Source organism: Lasioglossum baleicum, unplaced genomic scaffold (assembly GCF_051020765.1).
Source record: "Lasioglossum baleicum unplaced genomic scaffold, iyLasBale1 scaffold1080, whole genome shotgun sequence".
Lineage (NCBI taxonomy): Eukaryota > Metazoa > Arthropoda > Insecta > Hymenoptera > Halictidae > Lasioglossum > Lasioglossum baleicum.
Genome location: NW_027470139.1, coordinates 1 through 27,945, shown reverse-complemented (window position 1 = coordinate 27,945; position 27,945 = coordinate 1). Strand labels below are relative to the sequence as shown.

The following is a 27,945-nucleotide window of genomic DNA, read 5'->3' as shown; positions in this document are numbered from 1 at the left end:
TATATAATAACAGTAGTATTATAATGTTGAATATTCGTTATTGAAATTTTGAGTAATACTAACGTGAATTTCAATTAGCATGATTCGGTCTATATTTATCTATACAAGATATTCATTTCGAACAGTTATGGTTATATGTACATATATACCATGTGTGTAGCTTTGAGGAATGTGGGTCAAATGAGAGCGTGCATGCCAATTATAAATATTTTGTATATACGTATGCACGTACGTGACTATATAAAAATTCTAATAAATGTCCGAATTACTGGTACGCGACTATTCCTATATTATAAATGACTCATATTCCATTACCGTTCGATATTAATTTTAGCATAACTGCGTCAACATCGTGAAAGGTTATTTGTAATGTAAATTTTATATGGTTTAAAATTAAACACTATTGCTATAGTATACGATATCTAAAACGTTGCAACGAATCGTGTTAACGTGAAATATTTGAAGAATTTTATCCTACATAAAATGGAGCTTTCTCCGTATATAATCTAGAAACGTATAATATATATCGTTAACTGTAGTTTGAGTATTCCAATGTGGACAAATGATTCATGTCTACTCTGCACGGTGAAACGGATAATTCTACGAAGATCAACAGGAAGAAAGAAGCGTTGCGATAACTGTAACGCTTGTTGAGAACTGTACCACGATTTTGGCGTGCATGCGTGTGATGCAGCGCTACCAGAAAACGTGTTTGATGGTAGAAATATGCATGTACTTAGGCGAGCTAACGTGTGGTTGCGCGTACGGATTCTACAATGTCTACCAAGTGCCAACTCCACGCTACAGTCAGTGTATTCGATACTCGCGATCAGTTAACGTGGTCAGTGCCCTCTGAACTACGAAATAGCAGTGCTTGTTTATTTTATAATTATTCTCACGTTTGTGACCCGCATATTTTTACGTATGAAAGATTTTTTTGAAACGGGAGTGAATTCAATTTTTCTGTGGTATCGCAATCGCGAAAACCGTGATTCGTGTCTCGAAGTGGCAAGAGTGTGGTACCTATTTACGAACAATTTTAAGGTTTTTCGATGTGTCGATCGTTCGTGCGACAAGTTTTTAGTCATGTGAAATCCTCATAATTTGACCAAAATCAAAAAGTTGGCGACATTGAGTCTTTTTTTTATTCTCTTCTTCTTCTTACTTTCTTTTTTCTTTTCTTTTTCTTTCTTTCTCTTTCCTTTTTCTCAATATTAAATGTTACTTGAATTAATATTCATTGCGTATAGTTTTTCGAACATAATTATTAACGCGATATATGTATATAAATATTTGCTCACATATGATTCTCTTTTGTTCAGATTTTTAGCGTCGTTTGATTTTTTCATATTTTTCATATCGTATCTATGATCGTAACTATGAAAAACTAACCATCCAATTATACGATGTGAACTAACGTGTCTTTAGCATTTGTCTATGTAATTCCGAGATTTTGGGTACTACCCAAATCAAATTACCGGTGATTCATGCGATCAGACGTTCTCTTCGATAACTACAATCAGTGAATCTAAATATATACAAGAAGCTTATTTATAGACTGAAAACAGTACATGCATAGTTAACCTAAATGAGGAATTGTGTTGCGCAAAAAATTAAATGACTATCAGTCGTCAAATTTTTGGTAGCATAAACAGACAGTTTGTTATGAAATAGTATGTAGCCGCAAATTACTTGTCTATACCAGCTGGCAGGCAACACGAGATAAGAGTTCTCCGTACTTAATAAGTGTACACTATTCAGTTACTTTTTGACTTGTGTTATTTTCTATATTTATAAGTACCGTATATCGTATTTGACGTAGGTTAAGGGTCACAGTATACGTAATTTCATCGAAACGAAAATGAAAATTAGACCGTGGAATTTATTAGTCTTTAAAAAATGAATTTATATATGATTTTATATCTAGATTAAAATAAGTTTCATTGTACGTATATCTATATTATACTGTATATATGTACATACATGTAAAGACATATGCTGTTTCTTTAAGAAATCAAAGAAATTTTATACGATTAAACAAATTTATTTTAAGAATTAAGAAGACTTAAGTCCATTAGTACACGTAACTGTTTACTTTTATTGTAATTAGTTAACTGCAGAGTTAAAAAATTATACAGTGTCTGTTTTATTTAGACTCGTTGGAATATCTCGGAAATAACGAAAAATAGAAAAGAAACTGTTTGGTACGAAGCGGGATATAATATGGTATAAATGTCTTCTATATTTAAAAATGGGGCAAGTGGTAAATAAGATAAGCTCAAGGTCAATTTTTTTTTTTAAGGGAATGTTATATTTTGATATATATAATAAGAAAGCGTACATTAATACGAATCCAAGAAAATGCTAAAAGTACCGTTTCGTTTAGTGGAAAGTTGTGAAATCATCGAATCATGTAAACAGTCATAAAATATTAAACCTGTATATACACACACATCATATTGAACACATTGAATCCCATATTTTTTGTTACACGTTATAGATGATATTAACATGTTTCCAAATCTCCACCTATATTAATTTCCATGTATTAAATTCGCACTACCAAAAGTCGAGATATTAAGTTTAAAATCTGACGTGTCGCCGGTATATTTACATATTTACATATTCACATATTTCCAAATAAATCACACGTACTGTATATATAAAATTATACTTTTTTGAGTACGGTTAATCATTTTTCTGATAAACTTAATATCGAATTGAATTCTGGATAATAAATACTAAAAAATCTATTTTACTGGACTTCCACGAAATGATAATTTTACTAAATCTATTTTACTGTACTTCCACGAATTCATATGGTAAATAATAAGTGGATCATTGAGACTACGAATACAAAGAAATATGATTCACGTATAATTATATTTATTTTACATTTTAGAAATTATTTGAAAGGATTTTTGTTTTTATTTAAATAGATCTGAAATTAGGATTTTTACATCGATGAACATAATTTTTCACGTAAAAATGTCAGCTTTACGAGGTTGACAGGTGTTTCACCAAATTTGTAATGCTACGAAATCGAAATCAATAAATTGCTTTTCTTTTTCTATTTAGTGTTGTGACATCAACAAATTGGTTACTTCTTGATGTTATGCGTATCCTCTATTTTGCAATAGTCGCAATTTAATCGAATCTACTTTTTTGTTTTTTAATTTCTTTTAAAATTCTTTTTTTCTTTTGTTCATTTTTATTTGTTAATTTATTAGTTAAATATACATAACTAACTCTCCTTTATCACTTTTTCTTAAAATCTAAGTTAATTCCATCAAATTATTCAAAATATAGAGACAAGCATTATAACTATTATTAACTATATACTTACGTTCGCCCTAATAAAATGCAACTATGATGGACGACCGACAGATTCAAACATAAATTCTAAAACTCTTTTTATACGAACAGAATAATCTGTACAATGGTGTTGGGTAACGAAAACGACTACTTGACTGGATATAAAAGAAATTCCGTTACGGAATGGTTGCAGAAAACGGGACAGGCAAAAAATGATGGTAATTTTCCGGATACAATGTGTACGCGTACTTGTTCTATTCTTATGTTCAGGGATTCATGGCTATAGTAAACGTGTTGTAATTCATAGCGATTTACATTGTCAAAATTAATTTGCAGATTTTATTTATATTTTGCATTAGGATTTCGTTAACGAAATCTAAAACATTCCTGTGTGGAATATAATACTTCGATAGACATGTATGTCGAGTGACTGTGCGTTTCATTACAGGAGTGAAAGTCCAGTTTATCGTCTGGAAGGTGGTGGAACAGCAGGTACAGGTGGTGGAACCTCCTTGAGACTCGCGCCGCATGAATTACCTAATGAAATTTCTGCCCCCTACGAAGTTCCTCAATTTCCAATTGAACAGATCGAGAAGAAGCTTTTGATTCAGAGGCAATTAAATGACTATATACAGTAAGTAATGCCGTTTATATCTTTCCACCTTTAAAATAGATAGAATATATATTTAATAATATCATTTCACATTACATATTTTTATAGGTTATATACTTAATTATTATTTAGGTGAAAAGAAACGATTACTCGAAAAAAAAAACGAACGATTAACTATTTTCAATTTATTTACCATACATGATTTTTCTTTTTTCTTCTTACTCCATTTGTGTTTTATATGTCAGCAAATATGGAATTAGATTTAAAAATTAATATTTTACGTGTATAGCACCGTTTTCAACGTCATAAGTGTTTTACAGATTACGGAAATGAGAAAATGTATTTTTCGAGGATTATATTTGAAAATAGGGAATTTTCGTTATATTTGCAAAGATAAGACTACCACTTTAAAGACCAAAAAGTATTATTGAATATACTCTTATAATTAATTTATGATGTGTATACGTTACGATCTGTTACAAAATATTCCATCTTTTTCCGTCTTATCTATTTATTCTCGTTGCTCGTGTAGATACATATTAAACTTTCCATATCACTTGTCATTAATATGTTGCTAAGGATTACATCATATTAATCCTTTTTTCTTTCTATGTTTCTTATAAATTTTATTATAGCAACGTAAAAAAAAAGGTTAATGATTAATTGAAATATCTATTTCCTCTGTATTTTAATGTAAAATTAAATATTAATATACTTACTCGTGTTTAAAATAATAGTAATACAAATGATTTATTTTTACTAATTTATTATCATTTACATTGAATCTCATTATAATTAGAAGTATTAATATTAGTGTAATTTTTATTCTTTTGCGTAATAGAGAACATATAGTATGAAACAGATAATGTAACGAGGTATTTTTATCTTACTAGAAATATATAAAACACGTGTAATATATAATATTTAAAATTGTACTTATGAAAATTTTACTGATGTTTCAAATTTTTATTATAGTTACAAATTCTTCGTTTAGTTAAAAGCAGGGTTACATATTATAGATAAGATATGGAAGGATTAATACTACAATATGTGAACATTAAGCAGCTGTACGAATGCGATTGGAAAACGAAGAAATGAATATTTAAAAAGAAAAATATTATCTTATCAGATTTATTGCATGATATTATTTTACATGTATCACTGCATTACACTTATTAAATATATGATACGTATATGATATGTGTAAAATAAAGTATCACAAAATGTTTTATAACGTTTTCTAATATTGCGTATTCTATGTTGATAAAGATTAAATAATCTTCATAGTGTGCAAATTATTAATTTGTATGCACAAAATCTACTCTATTTATTTACTGAAATTTTATTTAAATTATTATAACAATTAGATTATAATTGTTATAATTAAATTATAATTATTACAATTAAATTATTATAATATTATAATGTAATATAGTCAATTACTGGATTTTTCCATCACAGTTTCTCAAGCATAACCGATCAAATAATTTTAATATTTAACGCTTTTTTTTCTAATTATGAGTTATGTAGACTCAATACAGTCGATAAATATTTTCAAATTTGATCGATAGTCTTTGATCAGTTTAATCTTTAGGTACAATTATATCTCATTCTATAAGTGATTTTAATAAATATTTAAAATAAAATATTTCGAAGAAAACATTTTACACTCCTCAGAAATCTTTACTACATGGTAATCGTGCTTTCGAGATATCAAACTGACCTTTGTTTTTTCTTCTAACGAAATTATATTTGTTTTTACTTAGTTAGATATATAGGCGTATAGATCATTTTCAGACGAATTCATTGATCTTAATATTTGATTTTGCTTAATTTTTATGTTATCTGTGTTATAAATGCATTCATTGAAATAAGCGTAAATACGATATAAATCAGTCTAATTTTAATTGTAATAAGTAGAAGTTTAATTGTAAGAAGTTAGGATAAAAATTACAGAAAGTAACATTTTTTTCACTGCTGCTTCTTTTTTTCAATAGCTGAGTGATGGAAAGAAAGTGGGGATAAAAACTAAATACTTATGATTCATGAAATATATAGAAATTTCTATTCATTTTTTTTTTGAAAAATTTTTTGAAAAATATCCTCCAGATACATATATATATTTCACTTAATTTTATCGATATTTTAATTAACTAAAGAAGACAGAAAAGTGTAACGTAATAATAGAAATAATAACATAATAACAGAATGATAACATATTTCGTGGTCTTCAATTTTCTTTAACATTATTGCAATGTTTATAAATTTTCCATATGTATTTACTGTATCAAGTATGCATTTCTTAATAATATCGAGAAAAATTAAACAGTTCACATTTTTACCTACAAATTTGACCTGTTTATGGAAAAATTTCATATAAAAATTTATATAAGAAAGCAAATTAATGACGATATCAATATTAGGTTTAACAGACAATTTTTTCTAAAATCTTTGGCAATAATATCGTATGATACTAACTTTCTTCTTTGAAATTCAATTTGATTTACAATCATGTGATATTTTTTTTTACCGAGATACACCACTTTTGGCGACAACGAGCTCGTATTATCTGAGCTACTCCTGAATGTCACTCGAATGTCAAAGTTATACACGAATATTTAGGTATATACATACATATTGCAAACGCAAAAAAATATACGTTCATATTGCATTGCATATGGTTTCAACAGCAACGATTAAACGAAAAATGAATCGCAAATGAAAGATTTGGAACTAGCAACAGTTGGTTGCGAAATTTTTTAAAATGTCACGAAATTTTAACGCTGATTATCCAAGGAGAAGATCTCATCGCAAATTCTTAAAAAAAAAAAAAAAAAAAAAACTACAAGATATCAGAGACGGTAATTTAGTCGGATAAATTTATATATAACGCTGATGAGACTGGTTCAAATTGGAGAATCTTATCTGGAAAATCATTAATTTCAAGTAAAGAAACATCTGCTTCTGGCTATAAAATCATTAAAGACAGAATTACTATTACGTTTTTGTTGTAATGCTTCCGGAATGCATAAATTTTCTTTAATTATGTTTAACTCTGTTTAACTATGTTGTGCAGTCAAAAAATCCACGATGTTTTAAACATGTTTCCAACTTATCTGTAATTTAGTGATTTTCAGCAAAGTGGATGGATGGATGTAGCCGTTTTTAAAGAATGGTATTTTTCTGATCTTGTTACAAGTACAAAAAATACATTAAGAAGAAGTAGAAAGGATTGGAGGAGTCTTATTGCTATGTCAATGATCTTAATTGGTGCTATGTAACGATATCTGCACGATTCAATATTTACTACCAAATGTAACTTCTCTCGTGCAATCGATGTCTCAAGGAATGATATCAAAAGTGAACAGACTATATTGCAAAACTTTGTTGAAACACGTATTGTGTATGGATGAGTTGTGATGTAATTTTTAAAGACACTCGCGTTATAAAGCTGCAAAATATTATGGTACATAATGTATGGTATTGTGTTAATGAACAAAATTTATGTAGTGTTTGGAGGAAGAATCTCTGGCGACTAAGTAATGGAAGAATTACAACTTGGAAATATTCATGCAATAGCTTCGTTTGTCTCGTGTTTTGTAAATTGTGGAATCAAGGATGGACTTAATAACAATGAGTAGGATCGAGATTCCGAAATTCTAGATGACAATGGAATAATTCGAAGAACACAGGGAAACTATGAAACAATAATTAAAAGCAGATCAGCTGGAAGATATAGTAGATAATGTAATACATTAACTAGCACATGACCTCCATTTTTTAAATATACCCATTAAATGGCTAATGGCATAGCCAAGGAAAGATGAAAATAATTCATACAATGTTTGGAAAATTGGAAAAATTTTGCTTTATCAAAATCCTTGGTCAAAAATGATAAGATTTTTAATATTGATTAATGATTAATATTACTATAAATATTTCTGTCTCATTATATATATTTAGTAAATAATACAAAATAAATGCAACTGATATCTTTACTCTCTCTAATATAAGTTATTTACTACGATTTATCAAATTATTGACTTATAAATTATTTCTAGATTCGCAAAGAATAGAATATTGTTATCACTTCAGAAATCGATTAAACGTGTGATTAAATTCATTTATCTAAACGCGAACTCCAGTTATTTAGACAAAAAGTTACAAATAGTCGGGATAATCTGAGGATTCTTACGATTGAACTGGCTGTTTCCCGCCGAGTTTATATAAATGAAGTTCTACTATAGTACATGTATACATTTATTTCTTCTGTAAGTGGAGATATTTGTGAGATTTTCAGATCATTTCTATCTTTTCTTTCTTTCTTCTTTTTAATTTCTTTGTGTTGTACGTGCATTCGCGTGTATGTGACTTTACAACTGTACACGTTTATATACCAACAAATCCGACGCATAATGTTTCTAACATTATTCTTTTTTTATTGGATTGACAAGGATTTTATACGTGATGCAGATTTTTGACATTTTTCAAACTTATGATACTCTCTATTTTATATGTCAACTGTACCTCACTTTTATCTTATGAAATCATTTTACCAAACGTATTTCCAAAATATGAAGCCGTTGAAAAGTATTATGAAGATCGTTTCTTATATCTTTAAAATAAAAATAGCCGCATGAAAATATTACAAGGTAATAATGAAAATAAACAAAGTGAGTTTCCCTTATAGGACGTATACTTTAGAATGTTGACAGTGGTTAAGTTTCGTGATTGATTTTAAATAAAATCGCAGCTGCGATGATAGGCAAAAGGTCGATTTAACAAAGAGGTATTCGACGTTGGTTTATCATTATGAAAAAGTATACAAATGTTCCAATACTGATAAAAACAAAACCGTATGTCTAAGATACTTCGTTAATCGATATGGTTTGAAAGAATCGAGAAAAGTATCACTAATGGTAATATTATAATAAAGCACAGTTTGTCTTTAATATTTATGATCCAGTGAAAAAATTAGCCTACAATCATGGAAATCAAAGAATTATTCTGGCAGTTACCGCGATTATTTGTTCTATTCCAAATTTCAAAGTCCAAATATTTCCTTTTAAGATTAATTGTTGATAATTCCAAAGGAATCTCAATAGTCACATAAGCAATCTCAAAAGAACATTTTAATAAAACGTTTCATTTTTCTGTTTTTCCTCTGACAATCAAAAAACTATACGGACTTCTTTTACGTCGTGTACCAAAGAATTTATTTTGCGGACAGGCAAAGTTATAGTAAACCCTATGTAGTTAACATTAAAAAAAGATAGGAATACTTTCTTTTGAAAAGAGAAACCATCCACAGCACCACAGAAAAGAAGATATACCTCCCGAAGGAAATAATAAAAATATTTCGAGATTTTTAGCTTTATCACTCTACAATTCATATATTAATTATAAAAAAGGCGCTATATTCGCTATATTCGCATTATATGATCATATAATAGTAAGTTTAATGTTAAGTTTCAAATAAAATTTTCTATTACAGTGATAAAATATTTTTTCATTTATCGTTTCAAATTTTTGAGTTCTTGTAAAATTCACTATCTCCTTCACCCACTGGTAATCATAGAAATTATCAGTAATGAGATCGTCAGCATGTCATACTTATGAATTTACAGAATTGTAAATTCTTCAATGCTATCATCATCATCTGACTTTACATCGGTAGTATAATTGCCTCAATATCGTTTAAGATTTCCGCCAACATTTAAACAAAAAAATCACGCATTAAATCTTCCTAGAGCTGATTTTATTTCTTCCATTATAATTGGACTACGGTCACAAAATATTTGAAATTTTAGATAAAGAAATATTTTAAGAACATTTAATAAATTTCTTTCCAATAATTTGTATAATATAACGAATTATTAATAACAGATTATTAAAACACAATAATAATTAATGCAGTTAATATATTTTTGTTTATTTCAAAAGTAATGACTTACTATGCCTTTTTCCTTTTTCAATCTCATTTTTGAATCAACCTTCTTCGAAAGACCTTCTCGTTATTCAAACTGAACTAAACTTCAATATAAAAACAACTGAAATTGCAGAGAAGAAATTCCTCCATCCACACTCTTGTTTCTTTAGAAATATCTTTTTGCTTTTAATTCGCCCATATTTTTTTTAGAAATTTCGAAATTGGGACTCGTAAATTGACTAACTACCTTATCTTATATGTCAGACAGAATAACAGATATATTGTATTCTTTCACTACAAAAATGTAATTCATCTCAAAGATTAACCATTAAATAACTCATAATAAAATACATTGCCGATAATTAAAATTTTCTCAACGGATCTTTGAATGTATTTCAACGATAAACTTCGATATTAACCTACGATTAACGTAGATATTAAATACAGTGTTTTAAAAAGAAGGGTTCAAAACTTTAAGGGTTTATAGTACTTATTGAAAGGAATAAAAAATCTTTAAATAACATAGCTCCTAAGGTCAATCTTTCTATGGGGATACGTAAAAACCACAATTTATTCGTTAGTCATAAATAATTAATATACAGGATTACAAGGGCGAATAGAAATGTATAGTAAATAACAGATGTGAGTTTTGCATTTTAACAGGAGAAAGACACACGTTCAAAATTTACTATGACCATAACAAAGAAGATTTGTAGTAAATTTACACAGTAAAGGTGTAATCTTTACTGATATTAATATTAATTTTATTTTGATTAAAATTGTTCTGAAACATTCTTCTTGATTATTTTCTCTATTTAAATTCAACATTTTGTAGAGAAACTCACACACGAATTGACTTTAAGATTCATGTTAATTAGATATTTTTTAATCCTCGTGATGAGTAATATTAGCCCTTAAAGTCTTGAATATATTTTTTTAACACCCTGTATATACCTATAAAGCACACTGCTTTTAAACAGCCCCAAATATATTTGTTCGTTCCAAATTAAAAATTAAAACAACTTTGAAGAAAATTTCAATAATTATTACTAAATATTAAATGTATTCTTTTCTTTTTCCTTTTTTTTTTCTTTTTTCTTTTTTCTTTTTTCTTCTTTCTTCTTTTTTAAGGCTTAAAATTCTTCAGTAAAGCTTAATTCCCTTTAATATAAATACATGTTTCAAACCATTATCCTCATATATTCGATTACTTTCACTTTATCGAAAATATACAACATATTATTTAAAGTAAAATCATTTATTGCAGCTTTTGTCTGTTTTTGTTTTATATAGTCATACAAGGATATATTAATTAAGCGTGATATATAAAAATAATAACGCCGATTACTGCAAATAAAAAAGCAGTAACTAAAAAGTTAGATGAAAATCAATCCAACGGAGACATTTGTTTATAAGTGTAGCTCTTCTAATTTATAACTCTTCTTGTAACCGTCTTTACACTTCTATCTATTTATTGTTTAGGTCGTTGAATAATTAAAATAAAATCTCCAGATCATATCTAATTTTGCTCCAATTACAATGTATGACTGAATTTGTTGTACAGTTATCTGTTTTAACTTTAAAAGGAGAAGAATATTCAATTAGACAAATATAACTTCCAAGGTACAAATATAACATTTCAAGTTTCTTAATGTATTTTTTACATTTACTATCTTCATATAGATCAGAAATATCCGTAGTGCTAATACAAGACAGCCATAATTTGATAATACATATAAAGTTATATTAAATGAGTTATATGTTTCTTGTTATGAAATTTACAACAGAGATATCATTTGCAAAGATAAATGAACTACGATAGCGTTCAGAGTATACAATCAGAATGTAAGAAAATGACATTGTGGAAAAGTACCTGCTCGTCATATTTGATAGGGAGATGATGATCAAAATTCTTAAGTTACTCGATGAGTAATGCTGATTCTAGACGAATTTGTGTCTGAGAAGCAAAAACCAGAATTACTAACTTGTTTTAAACATGATAGGTGTCTTTATTAATTAGTTTCTCTTCACGCTTAAAATTTGAGAGTTAGTTATTTAACGGTAATAACGATCCATAACAACGACACGTTGAAATTGTCAGTAAACGAAATAAATATGTACTAATAGGAAAGATCATTTTGAGGTAATAACAATAAGATAAATCGAATCCTAGTGGTTCGTATTTACACGAGCTGTTTATGTATCTTAGCAGTGGAGAAACCCTTTTTAAAATCGCAAAACCAAGCGAAATAATGGATAAATTAGATAAGTAATATAATGATTGACTAGCATCTGACTTGACAAAATATCATAAACTGACAAGTGAAAATTTAAATTATACAGAAATAAACGCCGCGTTTCTGTGCTCCGAAGACTCGATAGAAAAATTACTATCTTGGTCTTACTATTACTATCATGGTCCCAATAATAATTAACCCTTTGCACTCGACGATTTTTCGCTACAGGAGACTTTCTACCATAAAGTCGATGAAATCTTATGGAACAATAGATAAAAATCGTATAATAATTAATTTCTATACCTCACACACTATTATATTATTTTAAATTTAATATATTCATTAATATCGATCTTCAAAATTTGATTAAATGGTGACTGAAAGTCGCCTCTCGAGTGTAAAGGGTTAAATATGGTTTGAAAATGTTTCGGGACGGATCTAAGCTAAGGAAAAACGCCGCATGTCGTATAATATGTAATTACGTCAAACAGATAAATATGATAACCATCTAGTGTTTCGAACGCTGTAACAAAAAATGCGTCTTAATGGATTTCACGTATATAATATTTATTTTCTAATTCTATATTATTAGTTCATTCGGAAAGTCATTTCGTTTTTTCCCAACAGAGGAGCTAATTTTTTTTTTCACAGCCAGCTTCATACTTCAGTCGCATAGGAAAAAAGAAAAGAAAACGAAATGATTTTTCGAACGACCCAATAGAGTTTATTCACAAATTTACGGTAAAATACTTTTCTTTCTTTCGTCTCTAGACTAAGTTCTTATAAAAAAATGGACTTAGGGACTCCTGTATATTCGAATATACAGTTCCGGTCAAAAAAAGAGCTAGCACATGTGTGCTACTTTTAATTACCAGGAACTTGTGTAAAATTTTTCCGGTCCTAAGATAAGGAAATTTTTTAGACGGTAACAAAATATTCCTTTTCCCTATATCCTTTTTCGCGTATAGCAGAGCAAACAGTTAAAATATAGTTTATGTACAGTGGAGAAAATAATCGCACAGATATAAAAAATAGTTAAACTGGCGTTGATTTTACGCGAGTGATAACTTACTAGCTTCTTACAGATTTTTGAGCATCGAGTCGAAATTTGCTAAGAAAAATGGCCTGCTAGGTCAAATGTATAAGATATTTGAAAATAACGAAAAACCAAAAACTCGTCTTTTCTTGCCGATTGTACGGCGATTTCGCGAATTTGTTATGTTTCGTTATAATTTTTTAATTATTATTAATTATTATTATTATTATTATTATTTTAGTTAGCTAAACTATCTTATGATCTCATCGTTCCATTTTTTTTGGAGATGATACGATGAATATTCGAGCAATACCTACGTTTGCGTATTCTTAAATTACATAAAAAATAGCTTAAATGTGAAAATACTATCACTAAGGTATTAACATAGTATATATTTTCCTAATATCGACATATTACAAAGTGTTGTGAGCATCGTGTGTGGTAATCAAACCGATAACCTTTTGACTCTATGGCTATTTAAATTTGGACTTTTTAACGAGTGATTAGAAAACGCTACACCTACATACTCTTATATAATCTGTCTTGTCTTATTTTGTTATAAAAATACTTACGCGCAGATATAAAAATTTCACTGAGTGATTTGACCGAGTTAAATCATTTATGATAATATACCCTTGACTGTTAATCAATTGAACTTTCGCATCGCACAATTTTCTGACACTACCTCATGATCTTCGATAATATGGAATTATAGTAATCCTATTGAATTTTTGTCACAAGTAATATGAAGTAATATAAATCACGTCGTCTCTTACGAATTCAAATCTCTGCTAAATGATTTTAGAAAACATTAAAAGCCGCAAAAATGAAACGTTATTTGATTAATAAACTTTATTCTGTTTAAAATACGTATTTCTATTTATAATGATAATTTATGAGTTTAAATATTTCTATTTATTGTTAAGCAGTTTAAAATATCGTGACAGTGTTGAAAGCTTCTTAACCTTTTATATAAAAATGTTATATTAAAACGATTTGTTTTTTTTAAGCGTGTAGTGTCTTTTCGTCTGAAATGAAACTGAATTTGGATTTAAGGACCTGTAAGAATCATAAAATGATTAACGATATAATCATTTTGTTTATTGTCAAATTTAACGAAGATGTAACGTGAATGCGATAAAGATTGTTAGAGAAGTCTGAGAAGCCAAAGCTGATGTGCGTAGTATGCATATTACATATTTTTGAAGTATCACACATTACATAACTTCATAAAGTGTATTTAAGAGAAGATATTAAAAGTATTGATAAATAAACGTGCGTGTTTGATTATCTGCGCTGCCTGGTGAGTCCATTGCAATTGATAAAATACTTTCAAATTTCTTTGTAAACGCTCCTTTCCTTTCTTTTATTTTGTATATATTTATGCGTGCGCACGAGCACATTTTTCATCTATTTATTAGACACTTCGATCATAATGAATAAATATATTAAGAGAGAAATATATAAGATACATTCCACGTCATTGACATAGATTATGTTTGTTGCTAGGAATAAGAATACTTTAGAAATACAATGTTACTTATCTATTTCAATTACATCTTATTTATATAATTATATAATCTCTTTTTTTCCTATAAAATTGTACTTGTATTTCTTTAAAACTTCTCATTAATGTTCAAATTTATCGCACCTTTGTCATGTTTTCATTTTAGTGTATCTTACAACGATAATGTACCTTTTGTTGCAGTAGAACAATAAATTTTACTGCAGTACGTACAGCTCGTTTCGTTTCCATTTCAAGTACTGTCTACAATTGAAATTATCTACGAAGGACCATGTATCTAACGCAATTCTATTCTTGGTCACTTTACAGTTGTTAGTTCCATATTATGCTTCTTCATGCAAGTGCTGATAATTCTGAACGTAAATGCTCAATTGTTCGCAATTTCTATTTGCCTATTGAAACCTTTAATGATAATTCAAGAAATTTATCAGATTCAAAATTGATGAATATCATTTTTATACTTGGTACCAATACATTATACTTGCTGCGTGCGCAAACTAATCTAAGATAAATAATTCAACATAGCAGTCGTAAAAAATTAAAATACGTTCTATATAATTTTTTATCTTTATTAAACTACGATTTCGAAAATAAAATAATTTCGAATTAAAATTCTGTTACACATTATATAATTCTGTTACTTCACAACTTATGTAAAGCGTAAAGCATAGCATTGAATAATAATGAAATATTAATTTAAGAATCTTCTCTAAGTTGATTTTTTATTGATTTTTCATCGATAATAAGCTTTATACAAATTACATTTGAGCATCACCGACACAATTATTCTAGACAAAGCTTCTATTCCGTACGTAATAAAATAGTGATCAATGACACTTATCCAAGAAATATTTTAATTCTTTTTCAGCTCTGTAATATCCATTTGGTAACTCTTCTAAAGCTTACCCTTCTGAATACGAATCTATAAACAAAGTGGCTTTATAACCCTCAGAAAAATATGAATTTTTCCAAAAACGTATATTTTATTTTTTAAGACTTTTAACGCTAAAGATGTCGACAAACAATTCTACTCTATATCGTAATTCTCTTAATGTATTGTACATGTGATCGCTAAAAAAAAAAAAACTCGTTAAAAGATAAAATAGTACTTTTTGCTGACTACAAATATTCCTGAATTTTCTCTCTTCAATTTTTAATACAATGGTACTAGTTGAAATGCACTGTCTTTCCATTAGTGTTATAATTAAATTTGTTTTTATGTTTCGAGATAGTTCAAAATTTAACAAAATTCAACAAATATATTATATTATCTAGATATATATTTGTTATTGTTATTTTATATACTATACCAATTCATTTGTAAAGAAAGTGTGCACACGCGTATATAATACATTTACAATATTAATTAATTTAGGAAAATAATGCGTACACACGTATAAGTTCTTTTCTTCTCTTGACTCTATACTTATACAAATATTCGAGATTATAATCTTTATTTATCTATTTTTTAAGTATTTTAGTGAAAGTAATGGAAAACTTTGTCGAATTGATACTATTAATTTGGTTAAAAAAAAAATCATTACGTGGATCACAATATTTTCTAGGTTTCAATTTTTCACTCTCCTTTACGATATGCAAAGGAGGACCTTACTTATTTTTAATATTCCATATTGCATTCTTATAACTTTGTTGTAAATAAAATGTTATAAATTTGTTAATGTTTTTTTTAATGAATACAAAATCTCACGATATAATCATCATTTCTAAATTTTGTTGTATTGCTTCAGCAGCATATCAATATTTTTTTCAATTCGTTTAGAAATTACCATTGTAATAAACGATAACTGACACTTTGCGTAAAGGTTAATGGATAAGAAAGTAAGTTATATAATAAATCAGCAAAAAAGAACTGTTTAAAACTAGTAGTAATTGAGAATCATATGCCTGAAAAAAAGTTCATCAGAACATAATAACATTGGCGAGAATTAACAACTATTTTTAACTGTATCTTCTTAATTATTGAGAATCAAAGATGTTTATATAGTACTATATTTTTTCAAAATCATACCAGTGAACTTTTATTCACTCGTAATAAAATATTTTGTATAAGCTGTATTTTTAAATATTAAAGTAATTTTTAAAAGGAATTAAGATATTATTTTAATTTTCAAAAAATATTTTATAATATATCTGGAAAAAAACATTTCGCATATTTACAATTGTATGTTATGAATTAAAAATTTACGTTACAATATTGCACCATTGCAATTTATTAATTACATAAACAGATAATTAAAATCTTGTGCAATATTACATGTTGATCCTCCTGGTATATAGAAACAACGAAATTTTTTTAAAATAAATACGTTGATAAATATTTTGCAAATATGTAAAATCGGGACATTCATATGTTTTATATAATAATATGATAATTATATATGTGATAATAACTAGCATCATATATCATAATAATTATTATTAATAATTTGGAAATAATTATAAAAATTTATATGGATCAAAAGCATGTCAATCTTGAACATAATACTTTTTATTTAGAGCCTTATGTCATATAGAAAATAATGATTTTAAACTTAAAATTATATATAACGTATTTAGGTATTAAGGTATTAAGGTATTTTGAAAATTTTGTTGTTCCAAGATTTCCAAATATAATTAAAATCTTAATTTACCATACCATGTTCTTTAAGGATAATTTTAATAAGCATTTATAGTAATTGGTTTTTATATATTATATTAACACAATGTAACACAAATACATTTATAGTAAAAGTGGTACTTTTTCAAATATGTTTATCTATCTACTATAATTATAGTGCAAGAAAAAGATTGTTGGAAAAAACAGAATTTGCTTTAGCTTGTGCTAATGGAACGTGTAACATTCTTCTAATCCATTAAAATTTGGTATCGAGTTTAATCCGTTGTGAACAATCTACAAATACTGGGTCTTATAAAAATATAAAAGTTCTTTAAAATTGTTAATCGATATGAGATCGTTCTTCAATCACATTATTATATAATATATCTGATACATCTGATTACAGCTTATTATCACAATTAAAAGACGAATACTCTTTGAAGAAGTCCGGAAAATTGAAATTCATTTTGAAATCCTACCAATGATTATAAAAATACGTATATTTATTCAATGCAGTTGTCTTGAATATGACCCACGAAAACAACATTTGTTATTCGCCTATCTACGCCATATTTAAGTAGTATAACTGTTCCTTATTTAAAGTGATTGCCTATTATGTTTTCCTTATCGCAAATACGCAGTTCTTAATAACCTAGATTTTAAAACATATAATGTGTATACGTGTTTAGATTGAAGGGATAGTTAAAACGTAGATAATATCACGGAAAACAGCGACAGGTTACGCTGCAAAAATAGATTATATATGTATACTGCAGTTATACATAATACATAGAACGGTGTGGTTGCGCAGCGCTAAGTAATTCGACGGTGGCGCGGTGGCGGCGCGGCGGTGGTTGGAAAAAGGGTTTCGTGAATAAGCCTAACGGTCGGTCAGTCGTTCGTTCAGTAGTCGTGCAAACATAGAGGCGGTAGAACGTGTGTGCCGGTATGCACTGGGTGCAACGTAGGTCGTTTCCGGTCCATCACCAAGAAATATCACACTCGTATTGGACGACCGCATGATCCCCTGGGTCGGCTTTACGATAGCCTTTCATGACCTCGTCAAGAGCATTTCCGAGGCTAGGCTATGTGAGTTAACGTATCGATTGCCTGAAATTTCACTTTCGCGAACTTTGTGCGTTCATTGTGCCATGACACCGAATTACGCGTTGGAAATGTATCGATGAATGTGAAAGGAAATGGAACAGAACCGACTAACTCGATGTTCCTCGATGGTCAAATATTCATATTTTCTTTCACTCTTGCTTCTTCCGATCCCGAGAACCGATGAACTTTCGAACGAATTCTTGTGAACGACACGTTTCATTTGATGCAATAGTTCGCAACGTTCCTTAATAAATTTGCACACTATGAATATTTGCCCTGTGAATATGTCCCTGTGAATATTTGCTTCCGTAAAAAAGTTTAACGTAAATTTAATATTATTGAAGTTTACAAGTGCTTGGAGTATGATAATAGAAAATTTATGTCGTTACGGAAATGTTGTTCCTCTGTTCTGTTGACGGTTAATACATTTTTATTCACGATGTTCTTGACACGTAAGAAGTAGCAGCATATGGAGAAATACAATGACAAATGCAATTGCTACTCTATTCTACTCCCACTTAATTCGGTATTACAAATCTACTTTACACATAGAAACATAACATTTTGATTGAAGTACTTATTAATTAAAATATACATACGTCATATTCACAAAAATTTATTCTATTGCAGATTTATAACAATGTATAAATATCGTAAATGTACTCATATTTATTTTTTAGTTTTTAATACAGAAAGTAATTTAAGAACTGTTGATATTAAAATTAAATACTTATTGCGATAAGTGCTAATAAATGATATTTTTTATTGAGCTTTACTCACTATTTGTTCAGTAAAAAGAAAAGATAAAAGCTAATAATTATTTTCAATATTATTTCGTAATTTCGAGTTGAAAATATTTCGGCACTGTAGTAATATAATCCAATTACAATAGTAAACTATTTGTTTGGCGAGACGAAACGTGTTATCGATGCGATCAAGATCGAATATTGAAGCAAGAAAGGACAATAAGCTCAAAATGAATAAGAAGCAAAACCGTAATAATAAAACAAACAAAATATAAGAATAATTTTCTGTAATATCTAACTCGTACCGTTGAAAATATTTATGTGTTGAATTTGAATTGCAAATAAAAAAAAAAGGGATTAAAAGCAAAAAAGAAGAAAAGAACATTTGTTTATAAAGCATTTCATTTTTCGGACGCTGTCAGCGTGCATGCAACAGACGTAAAATACGAGAAGGATCGTATAACATGTTCGCTAGTGCGAACGAATCGAAACGATGGCTCAGGGATAATAGGATGATTCTCTTGAGGTAAATTAAAATGCCCTCATCATAATTGCTCATACCCTATAAACAGAAACGTTGTTGTTAGGTTCAATACATTTAAATATCTTAGCGAGTGTTTAATCATTTTCTTTTTCTTTTTTCTCATTAGATTAATCATGCTGTTTCTTTCCTTCTTTCTTTTCTTCCTTTTTTTTCTTCAGTTCCAGTTAAGTTTAACAGTAATTAATATCTAATCGTTATAGTGTTCCATTGCAAAGGGGCGAAGTATAGAATTTTGTTTCATGCGTATAAACGAAGATTCAGAATTATTTAAATAACGTAGGCCAATCGATAACAAAGTTGCTGAAGCATGAAATGTTAATTTGTTTCGTTAAAAATGTGCTAATGGTTTATTACTATGTTAGTTAAGTTCATTAAGTTATACAACGCAATTGTTACTTAGACGCGATTTTATCCTATATAATTAACCCGAAGTATTTGAAGAAAGCTAATACTGTACGGTAGTTCATTTTTATTTCTTTGCTACGTGTAATTACTATGTATGTATGTATTTTTACATATAGATATATTGTCCTTTTTTATTCATTTCAGCTTTCACAGATTTATAAATTAAGGAATACAATAAGAAATACAACAGAATAAGTTGTTTAACGTTAGAACATAAAACTTCTTCGTTAATTTTATTGATATAAGAAAATATCTAAGGAAGAAAATAACTGCCGTGAAATATTGCAACAAAGAAAAATTTTTTTCCGTGGATAATGTTCTTTAAAGAGATATTAAGGTCATTGTAATATTACAAACATTGTAATAAAAAGTAATAATTTAAATTCGACCATATAGATCTTTGAACGAAATTCTAAGGTATAATTCGTATTAAAAGTGCATAGGCATGAGAGATTATATACTTAAATATGTATGTGTATGCTTTGCAACCGGAATGTTTGCAGTAATTTTCACATTTTAAGTATTGGAATTTTTTTTTTAATGGGCATATGTTAAACCTAGAAAAAATATAAAATTAATATATAAAAAGAAAAGATATTTTATCGCATATTCGTCAACTGTATTTGAATGGCTTTTTTAAGAAATCCACTCTTCTAAAATCAATATAGAAAAGAGATAGTACTGAAATGTTAGTGTTTTTGAACGAGAATTTAAATTAAATACTTTTCTATATTATTAAGATTTTATTTGTATTTTATTTAACAATGGATAATAAAAGTTTATGCAAAGGTTTTTGTTCAGATTTCAGTTTTTAAAGAAAATATTCTATTACTTACGAATTAAATTGGCATTTCGTGTTTTGTGAACTTGAAAAGTTTCAAAATTTTATATTTTGATTGGTTACTTCGAGAAGAATTCGGAAAATCATCCATAATTCAATAATGTACTCGTTTGTTGACTATACCATATTATACTAATAAACGTTTAATCATTGATAATCTCGAAATCTCAAAAAATACATTTCTTTTATTGTGATATTTACTCTTTTGTAATAAATATTTTCTACCTTAAATATATTCTCGTATCATTAAAAGCGAAGAGGAAGTATTTTAAATTCTATCACTAAACGACACACCTTGTATATGCTAGCCATTTTATCGATAAATTTATGTATAGATAAGATAAAAAATTATTAAGTAGAGAAATATTAAGAATGCTTAAAAATAAAAGATAAAAATATAAATTGTAAGATTCACAATTAAGTATGATAATATATAGTATTGTGATGATGATGATGGTGAAGGTCGTGATGATGATGATGATGATGATAATGATGATGATGATGATGATGATGATGATGATGATGAGGACGATGAGGACGGCGACGACGACGATAATAACGACAACAACGACGACGAGGATGATGATGATGATGGTGATGGTGGTGGTGATTGATGATGATAATGATGATGATGATGATGATGATGATGATGATGACGATGACGATGACGATGACGATGACAACGACGACGATGACGATGATGATGATGGTGATGATGATAATAATGGTGGTGGTAGTGGTGATGATGATGTCGAGGAAAATAATGATGATAGCAATGATTATGATGTTAGAAAGGATGATGATAATAACGATAAAAATGCGATGCAGAAATTTACGATGCAATAAACCTATTGATTGTGTTGAAAGTTTTTCTAAATGGTTATTAATTGTAAAAGATAAGTCGTTGCATTTTTACATATAACTAAGTACACCAAAATTAATCTTAAATAACTAATAATATGATATAATTATATTATCTTACGTTTTATTTGATAGTAATGTGTTTAAAAAGTTGTCCTTTTTATTTGTAAACTAAGCTATATATTAAAGTTGCTCGTACTATGCTTTTCGCTTTTCTTTTTCTTCTTTTTCTTTTTCTTTTTTCTACTTTTTTACGCAATAGCATGTATGCATAGGTGTGTTTATTAAAAAATCATTTGAGTACAGCGTATTACCTCTTTTTGATTTGACGGTGAAAATATTTATTAATACATTTTGCTTAAAATTTACCTCGTTACTATGATGTTACTTTATAAGTTTAAGTATTATTATTATAATACTATCAAAGTAAATATCTTTTTTACGTTATATCATGCGTACATTACATCATATACATATTGATTTTGATATTAAATAAAACGGTAATCGTAAAAATATGTATCCATAATTATAATAGTGGCATTTATCTTCCCACAAATACGTACTTTCTACGAACTCTGATAGATTAAGAGAAATAATAGTCGAAATTTATATTTCGAAAAATAATATTCCACTTTACCAGTGGATTTGACTTTTGCGTAGTCAAAATCGAGCAATATTTTGTTCAACAATTATTATCAAAATTACACGTGCCATGGTTCGAATAAAATGTACTACGATTAACCATCGATAAAGTATATGATATTTAGCAATTTTTGTAATATTTATTAGAATCGTTATGTTATAAAAAAAGTGCGTTTTAACGAATTTATCGAACATGCAGAGCTTCGACAATTTTTCACAATATAATTAACTTTTTATTTGAACATGTCGATAATTGTAGTGTTCTTTAATTCTTAATCATGTAAATAAATTGGATTTCGTATAAATTTTTTTATGTACTTTTTATTCTACATCCTATTTACATATTAGCTGCACTAGTATGTACTTTATATAAACATACTTCTTTTATTGCTATTTAGATATTTCTATGTTTCCGTGAGTAAAAAATCATGTTTAGAGTATTCTTTCAGAGCTGCCCAGGATGTGGAAGAACGTCGTAGCCATTATGAAGTATCACTCGGCACTGCTATGCCGACTGATATTGAACTTGAAGAAAATGACTTTGTGCCGCACTTCCAGAGGGTCTCCATATCCGGCGAAGATACTTCCGGGGTATGTGTAAAATTAGACTGTAGCGTTGATCTTAAAATGTAATGGGTATTGGTAATCTCTGTAATATTCATGGATATAAGATTTCGAACACTTTGTTCGGAATTAGAATGATCAAGCTTCAAGTGTAGAAATTATTAGTTATCGAAATCGGTTATTAGTTGTTCGTAATCAACATTTAGACATAGACATTAATTTTAATATCAGACTAACATAATTTTACTAGATTATGCAGAATTGTAAGGCTATTCTGTAAGAGTATTTTTGTACGTTTTGCAATGAATAGAACAAATCGATTAAGCTTGTCTGTAAAATCTGTTACGTAGGGGGATTGGACTTTTTTTGAGATTTCTGTGAGAAGAAGCCTCATTAGTGCTACCTTACGTAGGAAACCCCTATTACTAATCATTTTCCTTGTCCATTACCAACCGTTGACCCTCATCATTTTCTAAGAAGCTTTCGAATCTTCAAACAATTATATTATACAATATGTGACGACTTAATTTATATACTTTTATATACTAATGAAAAAAAAACAAAAAAAATTAACTGTTACCTGGAACATAATCTCTATGAGAATATATCTGAGATTCGTTAAAATTCATAGAAAAACCAAAAAAATTAAAATTACTGAAAAGTGTAAATATCAACGAAAACTACATGATAGGATTATTTAAAAAATTTTGTCAGTATTATGCCATCAAGGTCAGAAAAACGGTGCAATAAACATCTGTTATAAAAGCGAAAACGCAATTTTATGTTTTATTTTTCATAAACATAAGATTAATTTTATGAATCTTTGCTGTTTCATAACATCCTGTAGAAATAATGAAAGGTTAATCGCATATAGAACCAATATGTTTTACAGGCTATTGCTAATAACCTTGTAGTTCATCTGATCTAAATAAAGAAATAAAAAAAAGATAAAGAATATAACAATGCATATAATAGTCTAACAAAATGTATCATTATACATATGTTATATTTATCATGTCATAACATATAAATTTTACCATGTATTTATTGTACAATTTACCATTGTACGAGGATGAACAATATAATTTGATCTCTTTAATTATATTTATTACCACTGCATTTTTGATGTTATGAAAAAGCAATAATTATCAATAATCACAATAAGTGATATGACGTTCACAAGTAGAATATTCTTCCTCTAACTGAGATTCATTAATAATTTAGTAATAAGTTAACATACAATAACTTTAATTAACATGAATTACGAAAGCTCTAATAAGATATATGTTAAGCATTTTTCGCGCTAATTACGACTCGATATTAAATAAAGATCATCTCGTTTCGTTATAAAGCTGTTTTCATTAAAAATTATTTCAGGGAATAATGTAAATAGTTTCTTTTAAGTTGTCTATTTGTATTGTTTATTTGTGTGAAAAGTTGTAAAAATTTTAATATTACTAGAGATATTAGCAATATTTTTACTACTGATATTTATACTACTGATATTTCTAGGTACCCTTGGAGGATTTGAAACAGGCATCTCAAATGTTGGTTCAAGCACTGGCAATACGTAAAAAGTATATGAATAATTCTAAACAGAGTTTTCCTTCTATAACATCGCGATTCCTGCGTAGTATCGGTAAAAAACCATTATACAGTGATGACGAAGTTCAACACGATGATCGTAAAGATATCGCAGGTATTTATTACAAACTCCTGAAATAATATCATTTTTTGGCATATAATCTTTTTTTATCGATCCCTATTTGTGAATGTTTATGACGTAAAGTCAGTTTAATGTGTTGTTTCTTAAGGTAAAAAATGCAGTTAGAAGTTGAAAGTGAAATTATGGATGTTCGATCCGATGCAGACGTCGATGCACTGATCAAAGATGCGCCTTTGAAAGGTCCTTCTCCGTTATTATCCTTTGCTTAAAACTTTCCTTTAATTGTATTGTTGCCTCATTTTATACTCAGAGTTGCTTCTCTTTCCATATACACATACATAAAAACGTTTACATACTGAAAGATCAAATATTATTACAAATAATTACGGTGCCTTAACAAGAATGATGTTTTAATACTTGTTCATTATAAATAATGTTAATATTAGATCATCCCGTGCACGCACCTGCATCACGAGGAGATCCATGGGAATGTGAATTTCCTCCAGCAAGAAATTACAAAATTGCCCCTGTTAATGGTGTCTTCAATCTATATGCTAACGAGAAAGATTTAGCTAATGAAAAGCCAATTCCTTACTTGTATCCTGATTTAGCAACTTTTGTCAGAGATATGAACCTCCTTTGTGCAATGATTGTTGATGGTCCATTAAAGTCTTTTGCTATAGAAGACTGAGTTATCTTTCATCGAAATTCCAACTACATGTGTTATTGAACGAGCTTAGGGAGCTTGCCAGTCAAAAGGCAGTTCCTCATAGGGATTTCTATAACATCCGAAAGGTCAGTTATGGAAAAGATATAAGTGATAGAAATTATGTTATAAGTCTATACCATGTACATTTTAAATATTTAAAAGAAACAAGTGTCTTATTAATTTCAGGTTGATACCCCACATTCATGCTGCATCTTGCATGAATCAAAAACATCTACTTAGGTTCATTAAGAAGACCTTAAAGAATCATGCAGATGAAATTGTAACGTGTTCTGGAAATATAGGAACAATGTCTCTTTGGGAAGTATTTCAATCAATGAATCTTACGACTTATGATCTCAGTGTTGATATGTTGGATGTTCATGCGGTAAGTTTTGCATTAATCTCTCATATATGAAAAAGTAAATTTCAAAATAAAAATCTACTTCTAACATTGTTTTCCTTTTTTCCTGTGTTTTTTTTTCTTTTTTTTATCTTTTTTTTTCTTTTCTTTTAGGATAGAAATACATTTCATAGGTTCGATAAATTTAATGCCAAGTACAATCCAATTGGTGAAAGTCGTCTCCGTGAAGTATTTCTAAAAACAGACAATTATTCAAATGGTAAATTTTTTGCAAGTATAATTAAAGAAGTTGCCAGTGATCTTGAAGAATCCAAATATCAAAATGCAGAACTACGTCTTTCAATTTACGGTAAAAATCCAGAAGAATGGGACAAATTAGCAAAATGGGCAATTCAGAGCAATGTATATTCTGATAATGTGCGCTGGCTTATTCAAATTCCTCGACTTTAGTAAGTTGGTTTAGCATGTATCTATTTGTTGTAATTAATGTATCATTTAAAATAAACTTATTATAACATTTATGATTTCTGTGTAGTGACATTTTTAAACTGAATAAATTGATGACAAATTTCCAAGAGATATTGAACAATATCTTTCTTCCTCTTTTTGAGGTAACAAATGATCCCAATTCTCATCCAGAGTTACATAGATTCCTTCAATATGTAAGTAGACTTAACAAATAACTTTTAATGGTTTTAAAAACATTATTATTACCAATATTATTATTACAGGTAATAGGATTTGATTCAGTTGATGACGAAAGTAAACCTGAAAATCCTTTATTTGACAAAGATGTTTCTACTCCTGAAAAATGGGACGATGTTGAAAATCCTCCTTATGCATATTACCAATATTACACCTATGCTAATATGACAGTTTTAAATCATTTTAGAGCGTAAATATATTTTTACAATGCATAATTAATATTGTATATTTATTTAGACAAATATTTCATATAGATTTTTTTTTGGTTTTTAGAGAACAAAAGTTAAACACTTTTGTTCTTAGACCACATTGTGGTGAAGCTGGTCCCATCCAACACCTCGTATGTGGTTATATGATGGCAGAAAGTATCTCTCATGGTCTTTTACTTCGTAAAGTACCAGTTCTACAATATTTGTACTATTTGGCACAGATTGGAATTGCAATGTCACCACTTAGTAACAATTCTCTCTTTTTAAATTATCATCGTAATCCATTACCTGAATATTTAGCAAGAGGATTATGTATAAGTCTTTCTACAGATGATCCTCTTCAATTTCATTTTACTAAGGTTAGTATCATATTAAGGTGTACCTTGTTCTTTAAAAGTGTATAATATTTATAACTACGTATTTGTCACACATAAATCTATAATACATATTTATAATATTTATTTACAATATGTCTTTACAGGAACCTTTGATGGAAGAATATAGTATTGCTGCACAAGTATGGAAACTTAGTTCATGCGATATGTGTGAATTAGCACGTAATTCAGTACTTATGAGTGGCTTTCCACATAAGGTATGCATTCTACGGATACACATGAGGTAAATAAATTATTATTGTATAAACAATTTTTTTTTATTTTATAGAGTAAACAATACTGGCTCGGGCCAAACTATACTAAAGAGGGTGTAGCCGGTAATGATATTACACGAACAAATGTGCCGGATATTCGAGTGGCCTATCGATATGAGACGTTAGTTGACGAATTATCGAATATTTTCAATGTCGTTGAAAACCCCCAAGCCGGTTCATTTTAATCCTTAATAAAAATACAAAAAATCCTTAAATAATACAATAATTATTCTATAACTATAAATAGCATATATAAAATTTGACAAAACTGCGATGAAAACTATTTATAAGATAATTCTTGTACCGTATATAATTATGTGATTTATGCTAATAATTATTATCAACTTTCACTAACTCCTTTGTAAAATATATCTTTTATTAGTTATATTAATCGAAAAAGAACGATCTATAAACTGTCTCATTTAGATGTTATTTGATTGTTTATATATTTCAATGATAGTTGCATGATTTACATCTAATAATTTAAAATTTTTGCGTTTTCTATATTAAGTTGTCTTAGTTATAAAAACGAGATTATTCTTAAGAGTAAATGTAAACACTATGTTATAAGAAAACGTTTTCACTCAGGTTTCAGAATTTTAATATCAAACAGAGAGAAATTAATCTCAAATTTTTTATATACATTGACCAATTTAAGCATAGT

The 27,945-nt window shown here is 28.3% G+C and overlaps 1 protein-coding gene across 1 annotated transcript in view; it reads left to right on the top strand.

Moving 5' to 3' along the window:
- The window catches only part of LOC143220487 (AMP deaminase 2-like), a 34,057-nt gene extending 6,591 nt beyond the window's left edge, over positions 1 to 27,466 (top strand). Inside the window, 12 exon segments of the mRNA XM_076446126.1 lie at positions 3,767 to 3,949; positions 22,868 to 23,009; positions 24,495 to 24,681; positions 25,095 to 25,316; positions 25,319 to 25,450; positions 25,552 to 25,742; positions 25,872 to 26,167; positions 26,254 to 26,380; positions 26,450 to 26,613; positions 26,697 to 26,991; positions 27,114 to 27,224; positions 27,296 to 27,466. Of these exon segments, the coding sequence (XP_076302241.1) occupies positions 3,767 to 3,949; positions 22,868 to 23,009; positions 24,495 to 24,681; positions 25,095 to 25,316; positions 25,319 to 25,450; positions 25,552 to 25,742; positions 25,872 to 26,167; positions 26,254 to 26,380; positions 26,450 to 26,613; positions 26,697 to 26,991; positions 27,114 to 27,224; positions 27,296 to 27,466 (2,221 nt within the window).
- Positions 27,467 to 27,945: the final 479 nt, after the last annotated feature.